This window comes from Coptis chinensis, chromosome 2, assembly GCF_015680905.1.
Source record: "Coptis chinensis isolate HL-2020 chromosome 2, ASM1568090v1, whole genome shotgun sequence".
Lineage (NCBI taxonomy): Eukaryota > Viridiplantae > Streptophyta > Magnoliopsida > Ranunculales > Ranunculaceae > Coptis > Coptis chinensis.
In genome coordinates, this window is record NC_141457.1 from 49,249,962 (window position 1) to 49,258,568 (window position 8,607).

The 8,607-nt window shown below is 36.3% G+C and overlaps 1 protein-coding gene across 1 annotated transcript; it reads left to right on the forward strand.

The window, feature by feature from the left end:
- Positions 1 to 5,890: 5,890 nt before the first annotated feature.
- On the forward strand, positions 5,891 to 7,592 carry LOC147516375 (putative WRKY transcription factor 48). The gene is made up of 3 exons (XM_086588994.1): positions 5,891 to 6,538; positions 6,651 to 6,794; positions 6,899 to 7,592. The coding sequence occupies exons 1-3, from the start codon at positions 6,189 to 6,191 to the stop codon at positions 7,341 to 7,343; spliced, it is 939 nt and encodes a 312-aa protein (XP_086445120.1). The 5' UTR covers positions 5,891 to 6,188; the 3' UTR covers positions 7,344 to 7,592.
- Positions 7,593 to 8,607: the final 1,015 nt, after the last annotated feature.

Consider the following 8,607-nt stretch of genomic DNA (forward strand, 5'->3'; position numbering starts at 1 on the left):
TTAGCTTGGTTGTGGGGAAGAAGATGGCTGTTTGTTTGTGATCTAAAAGAAAGAAAAGTAAAACGAAATATGAAAGGTAAGGTCACATGTGATACTTCGATTTTGGTCCACTTACCAATTGACAACACATTTTATCAGATTTTTGTTCACTTTCCAAGTGACAACACATTGTATCCAAATGTATCCTCAATAATTCCAATGGGCCACCATCCTCATCCATAATGCCAATGTTTGGAATAGTAAAAGGTGCAGGGAGAAGGACTGAAAAACCAGACGGGATGTTACATTCCGTCTCGGTCTAAAAAAACCAGATGGGATGTTACAATCCGTCTCGGTATCCCCATACACTATTCCTGTCAGAACCAAACCACCTACAAAAATGAGTGATATTCCATCAAAATTTTCTGTTTCAACAAAGACAGGAAATGAGTGAAACGAATGTGAAATTTTTGGAAACATACGAACTTATAAATTTTTAATTTTTTTTTTGCCATAACCTCATTTGTTTTATTGACATATTCATATCCAAAACCTGCTAATATACTTTGAAAATAATAAATAAGACAAACAACAATCATGAACAACACCCAAGTCTAACACAGAAACTCGGTAAAAAAACTAACTTATAATTTCTAAAAAAAATTGGACATAACCTCTTTTGTTTAATGACATATTCATATCCAAAACTCATCAAAGAAAAACCTGTTAATCAAAAATTCATTACAAACAACAATCCCAAACGCCATAAGACAAGTAATGGCGCACAGTTATTACAAACTACAAAAAAAAAATCTACTGAGATCTCCTCCCCCTACGAGAATGCTCGGTCGAAGAGCTCTCCCCCTTTCGTCGTTGTCGCCTCTCTGGTTGAGGTTGAGCTTTAGGTACTCCACTTCCAACATTCTCCAACTCTTGCACACGTCTCTGAAGATGCAAAGTTCGATTTCGCTCTTCTTGTTAGTACTCAAAACTGCGACGAGAGGACTCCATGAAGGACTCACGCATGACATAACTGAGAGAGCTGTAGTTAAGGAGCTCCAACCTTACTTCATCCTGTTTAACAAAACAAATGCATGTTAGGGGTTATAGTGAATACTAATAATAACAAATCATGAATAAATTCAAATCATACTAACCTCGGCTAACTGCTCAAACTGTACTGACAAATTTGCTACCACTGCGGCATCTACTGGTGGAATAGGTATTCTCATATCTTGCCCCTGAGAAGTAATCATGCCAAAGGTCATCATCATCAAATATCTGTGGAGTTCTTTGCGGCATCTGAATATCATGAAGCACCCTGAGCTGTGATTGTGGCAACTCTACTCTTCCTGGGAAATGAATGTCGGGCTTCAATGCTCCAGAAGTAACCCCTTCATAATTGGTGCCCCGTTATAACGCACCTAGCAAGATACCTCAACCAACCCCACCCTCTTCCAATATAAGTCATAGTCGCCCGTAAAAATGAAAGCTGATGCGTCTGGCCACTCATTTGGGTTTGCTCTATAGTGTGAAAGAACAACAGGAAGAATATCAGAGGCTGTCATATCTATGGGTGGTGGGTAAGGTATAACAATCTCTCCAGATACTTGCCGCCAACATCTGTCCCCAAGGTACCATGCAGTGACTGACCCTATAAGTATCATTCGCCGCTGAGAAAGAAACCTTGCTCTATGACACATATATGATAGTTCGATTTTCGTTGTTCTCTGGAACATCCGGAATATCCGCATAAGGGTCCGAAAGATGAAGGACTCGGCCCGTGGTTGCCACTCAATTCGGGTAGCTCCTAAAAGCTCAATCTGGCGACGAGTGTTATGAATATTATCGATAGGTCCCCATACCCCCTCGCCTATGATGAAGCCCCCATGCTTGAATACGTGGAATCAGTCATGAGTCTCATCCTCTTCCAACCTCTTCAACACAGGATGCATCACACCTAAAAATGTTCGTACCACCAATATCGCCATTAATAGATAAAATACAATATCAATATATATATATATATATATATATATATATATATATATATATATATATATATATATATATATATATATATATATATAAGACTTAATATGTCAACATTAATAATTAGATAAACAAATGAAATGAAACAATAACTTAATAAATAAGACTTACCGGTATAATCCAAACAAAGCCACACAAATTGCCTTTAGCGGCTTTCGTCTCAACTGCGAGGTCTAGCCAGCGGTAAAGGTATCCCAAGATAGATTGACCCCACTCATAATCCCACATCCTCTCTACGTCTGAGACAGCGACCATCCACCCGATACGTAAATAACTATCAGCATATTGATAAACGTAAAAAGAGTAGTTTACTACGAAATGAACGTTAAAACTCAAAACGCAAGAAAACTAAACTAAATTACGCGTTGTTATCAAAGATTTCTATACTCTCAATTCTATCGAAATAGAGTGGAGTAAAAAGTTCGTTCCACTCTCAGTTTCTTAGTATTGAAGTTTTCTACAATTGACTAGTAATCCAAAGTTTAATGAGAGCAATGGTGGAGGTTTTATACTACTTAATGAATTGAACGACAAAATACTTGAATAACGAAACGACATATATAAAGATGTGAACTTTACTACTTTTAATTAACCAATACTTCATATCTAATTAATGACTAAGAATTGAATAACAACAATTGAAATTAGATCTAATAAATTGAAATGACAAAAATTGAAATGACAAGAATAACTATTTTATTTATCTAACTTAAATGAAGAACAATGATTCAAATGATTAATCTAAAATAATAAATTGAAACTAATTAATTTAACTAATTGAATTCAAATAAAACTAGATCTAGAAGCTATTTTAATGGCTACTTTTTTACTATAACCTATCTAACTATCTCTAACTTAAGAGCTAAGTCTTATTTTATACAAAGGAGGAGACCAGATCCACAATTTCATGCATCGGCTGAAGAGCCATGTTTTGGGCCGGAAATTCGAGCCCAAAGCCCAATTTCTTCAGTCCACAGAGCCCGTTTCAGCTGGCTTCGACTTCAGCAGACTTTTCGTCCACTTTTGCTCCTCTGATTTGGTCAAGGCTTAGACCATTGGAAATCTCTTTTCGAGCCGGTCGTTTTGATGTAAGGTAGGCCCAATTTCGAAGTCTGAGTCCAAAGATATGGTCTTCGGAAGTTCTGCCGACTTGTGCACTGTTTCTGTCCGTGTTGACTTTTCAGCTTTTGACCGGACTTTACAAAGACTTTGTCTCCTTGAATCTGGACCTTTATCACAGAACTTCTTAGCAACCAACCCTTGCTCCTTTATCTCGCCAAAGTGGTACATTTCTGCACATAATTGACTTTACTGCCTGAAATACATAAAAACACGTAATCAGCATTAACTCTTATTTATTACTCGCATAATTGGTCTAAAAGTATAATTATTAAGGGGTTAAAACTACAGTTTTGGGCTCTTATCACATATCCAAATAATACCGCACCAACAAAGTAGAAGAGGAAGGCACGTACATACTCGTGGATCGACTCCTCACCAATATGATAGTCTTTCGGCTTCTCCTTAAGTCTATTCAAATATCTTGAAGTAAACCAACTCATATTTATAGCTCCTCCCTTAAACTACTCAGCCGATAATCTCAAAAACCCGTCTTGCTCATCATCTTCAACCAAATCAAAACCTTCAAAGAAACTCATCGCCGTAGTAAAAACCTCTAAAGTTTCATCAAAAGGAACGACATCTCCATAACCAATTGGGATACCCGTGAGCATTGTGAAATCAAGAGGGGTAATCCCAAGCTCACCCCATGGGAAATGAAATGTGTGGATAGTTTGCCACCACCGCTCAACTATCCCAAACAACAACGCCTGATCATTTTGTCCCAAATTAGAATTCAAAAAGTTCTCAAATGGTGTGGCGGATATAATGTCGGTAACCATGACAAAATTAGGATCCGTTTTTTATTTCATACATCACCACCACGACACAACATTTGAAAGTGCACAATGCACTTTCCATAGGTGTACTTCCTACATTCAACCAACACGCAATATGATATAATTACAACTATTTTTTTTTTAAAACAATGAGACAAATTCAAACTAATTACACAACAACAAACTTGATATAAACTAACATAAATAATAATAATTAACAAAAAAAATCAAAACTTATTTTGAGATTCCGCCCTTTCGATTTGCTATGTGTCGGACCGATGTTGACGCTTAATGGTGGGTGTTCCTCGATTTCATTAACGGTGGAAAATTGAATTGAAAGTTCAATTTCGTCCTCCTCACCCACATTTACGCGTTTCGACGACGATCCTTTTTGCCCCTTTTTTTTGGAAATTTTAACATTTCCAAACTATCGGGAATGCTCTTCATGTGGTGAGGTTGGTGGGGATGCATTTGGGGGTGGAGAAGTCATTATGAATGGAAGTTTGTGTCAAAAGGTTGTTAATGGAGGCTAGAAAATCGCAATTTTGGCTGGAAAGGAAGTGAAAATGGAGCATGTTCGCGTCTGTTCATATTGAGTCATCAGACGAGATGTTACATCCCGTCTCGTTATAAAATACCAGACGTGATGTTACATTCCGTCTCATATCAAAAACCTCCAGACGGAATCTAACATCTCGTCCGAGATATATTATTCACCTTTGCATTATACAGCTTCACCTTGTTTTTCACCATTTTGGTGAAAAGGAGGTGAATAAGTGATGAGGTGGCGGTGAATAACGGGGGACTTTCACCTGCATTGCAAGTGCTCTAAGCAAAAAAAAATAATGGTTTTGATTCTAAATTATCAATTATTTTTGTGGTTTTTGACTTAACACCCCAAAAGTAGACCCCCCCCCCCCTTTCTAGATAATCCCCTATTTTGAGAATCATTACTGATTGCCTCCTACTCTGTCTGTTTTGTGTGCGTTAGTATTTTTTATATTGGTAATTTTGCCCCTACTTCAAATTTGTAAAAACCTCCCATTTTTAACATGCGTCTTTGACTATTAACTAACCTTCTCAAAAAATCAGAAAATTAGGAAAAAAAATCAGAAGTTACTGAAGCTTGAAACACAAATTTATGTTAAAGTTTGTGAATTCACTATTAACTTAACATATCAAAAGAAGTAAAATCAAAAGCAATCAAGACCCAAACTATCAAAAAAAAAAAAAAAAAAAAAAAAAAAAAAAAATCCAACATTTACCTGTCAAAATTAACTTTTGTATTGTGGACTTTTTTTCTCCCTCTCAAAATTAATCCAAAATATTTCTGCTTTATAATAGAGATAAAATGGCCAATATAAAAAATATCGACTGACGTTACTCACAAAACAAATAAAATTGGAGAATCAGTAATGATTATCAAAATAGAGAGTTATCTCAAAAAGAGGGTCTACTTTTGGGGTCTTAATTAAAAAAACCCTATTATTTTATTATTTTTTAGTGTACATAATTACATAAACTACATATAGAGGACATCATCAGTAATACACTAATACGTAGGACCAAATTCAACGGACAACTTTAAAAAGCTGCAACAGGAGGTCCTCGATTTGTATTAAGATACATGCGAACCTGTAATTCGATACAAATCAATAGTGGTTCTTTAAGGAGCCTGACTGGAAAGTGTTGTACACTTGTACTAAGTTTCAAACTAACCCATGGTTGCACCATCCAAATTTAAGCTGGTTGATCACGACTCATGAGTGATGAGCCTATCCTTTAGATTCCTTTAGAAATGTTTTTCTTTCGATGATTTCTTAAGAAACGTTTTTAGGATAAGAAAAGAAGTTGTAATCGAGCATCACCACCTTATTATAAACTTTACGCCGTAGATAATCCACGTGTTACGAACCCCGTTCACACTGATCACATATATCAGTTTATCCGGTCAAACTTTCGTATGAAAGTAGTCTACCACTTTGTCGGGACAACATGCTATTCTAACTGTTCAACATTAAATGCCACCGGCTTTCAATACCTTTCCGTACAGTTGACCGGTTAATCTAGGTGAGCTAACTCAGCTAGCCTTTTTAACTTGATCTTGAAAACAAACAAAACCCCCTCTCCCTTTTTTCACACTTTGAAGTTTGAAACCAAACCACTCTCACACACAACACACACTCTCATCTTAATACCAGCAAGACTTATTATCATATCATATATAAATGAGAAGCATCTTTGGGTTATAATCAATTCATGATGGACAAGGTCAAGAAGGAAACAATGGAGACTGAGACTCTGATAGCTGGTTCATCTTCATTTTCTGATCAGATTTTGAGCAATTATTTCTTTGAAGGTGAAAAAGCAGGTTCACTAAACTACATGGACTTACTGGGTATCCAAGATTATGGTTCATCAATATTTGATTTACTATCACCTCATCCACCACCACCACCACAACCACCTCAGGAGATGAGTACTACTTCTGAGGTCTTAAATATACCGGCAACACCTTCATCGATATCTTCATCGTCTACTGAAGTAGCCACAGATGAACAAACAAGACCAGTGGAAGAAGAAGAAGAGAATGAGAAAACCAAGAAACAGTAAGTCCTAGCTACTACACACAAAAGAAAGTTTAATTATAATTTAGAGAAAAAGGGTGTTTGAGTTTGATTTTTAATTCTAACTATAGATATGAGATGTTGGTTTTTGTAGATTGAAGCCTAAAAAGAAGAAACAAAAGCAACAGAGGGAGCCAAGATTTGCGTTCATGACAAAGAGTGAAGTTGATCATTTGGAAGATGGGTACAGATGGAGAAAGTACGGACAGAAAGCTGTAAAAAATAGCCCTTTCCCAAGGTACTAAATTGCCCATTATGTGTCTATCTCTATTTCTTTATTTGGTAATCAAAGTACCTCATTTTCTTAGTAGTTGCGATTGCATTTTCATATTGTTTGTTCAGGAGCTACTATCGATGTACTAGTGCAACTTGTGGTGTGAAGAAAAGAGTGGAGAGATCGTGTGATGATCAGACCATTGTTGTAACGACGTATGAAGGTCAGCACACTCATCCGAGTCCGTTAATGTCTCGTGCAACCGCTGTAGGAATTCAATCTATATCGGATTCGGCTTGCTTTGGTGTGTCAAGTTTTACCATGCCTACTACTAGTTTATCGACATATACGACTCAATACCAGAACCGGCAACCACAAGTAAACCACCAACAACAAGAACAACAACTAGCCTATTTGCGTAACTTACAAACTTGTTTGAACATGAATCCTATTTCATCTACTCCTACAACGGGACACCAAGAGAGACGCTTTTCGTCTTCGACTACAGCATTGCTTAGAGATCATGGGCTTCTTCAAGATATTGTTCCATCAGATGTTCGGAAAGACGAGTAAAGATTGAAGAGATCCAATATATATGCATCTCTCTTACTGACTAATGAGACTATCCTTAGAGAAGATCCCTTTTCATCAATACATACAAAAGGTACTCTAGCTGCTGATTATCTTGTATGTCGTAACATTATTGGTTTTATTTAATTGAAGACAAACTCGCATAATATCCTTACTTGGTAGTTATATTTGTATTATTTTTGTATCTAGAGATAATAATTACATTTGGACATTATATATTACTTTTCTTCATTTGTCCTGTATTTGTTCATGGAATATATGTGCGAATCAATTTCCTAAGGGTACTGCAGTTAGCTAGGGTTTAAACTTTAAAGGTTAGGGTTTGTTCCTGAAGCAAGTTGGGTAGAAGCTTTTTCAGCTTTTGCTTTGTGTGAGAATCAACAATATATATATGCATTAATGGAAAAGGTAAACATCTAGAATGATATTGGGAACTTGATATTGTACCTTATTCAGGTATGGTCAGAAGGAACCAACATGTGGAGTGATTGTAGAAATGTGGAGTGGAAAATAAATGAGATAACTCTTTATGTGCATGAAGGTCACCATGGATGTTGCAAGTAGATAATGTGTGCCATTTTTATCTTGTGGAATTAAATGCTCTTGTTTCCACTTTGGTTGTGTTCGGGTCATGCGTTTTGATTCATTTATTAGTGGTATATATGAACATCTCGGTATGTAGGGATTTGGAGCTGATTCTTGATTCAAAGGATGGTGTGGAAGATATGGATGACACTTTCAGAATTGGTGACGAAATAAACCTATTGTGGTTGTCTGTCAGTCTGTGCTTGGAATGATGGCCTTACTTAAATGACATGCTATTCATAACTATGCAAGTACCATGACTTCATTGACTCGTAGTCAAAATTAAGAAAAGTTAGAAAGGAGGAACAAAAAGCCCAAGGTAAAACAATGATTTCATTTGAATTAGGTTTGGAGATCAGATAGAAACATAACCCACAATCCACAAATTAGCATTCCTCTATATTAGAGAAACCAATAAAAGTGAGCACCCCAAAGAAACTTCCAGTGAATTTATTCCGGTCTTCAATCTTTGCTAATTGATGGGCTTGACCAATAATGTGTTGACGTCTAAAAGAAATAAGTTTTCTTCATAGACACTGGAAGATCAAAGAGTAGAATTATATTGAATAAGAGATGAGAGACATGGGGTTCTAATTTTCCAATTTCTTAGTAGTGATGGAATTTTCACATTCAAAGTCAATAAAGTTGGTCGTGAAAATAA

Excerpts from the sequence above, each read along its gene's own strand:
- LOC147516375 (XM_086588994.1), top strand. The coding sequence starts at position 6,189 with ATGATGGACAAGGTCAAGAAGGAAACAATGGAGACTGAGACTCTGATA. Across the intron at positions 6,539-6,650 it reads AATGAGAAAACCAAGAAACA|ATTGAAGCCTAAAAAGAAGA; the intron begins GTAAGTCCTAGC and ends TGGTTTTTGTAG. Across the intron at positions 6,795-6,898 it reads AAAAATAGCCCTTTCCCAAG|GAGCTACTATCGATGTACTA; the intron begins GTACTAAATTGC and ends TTGTTTGTTCAG.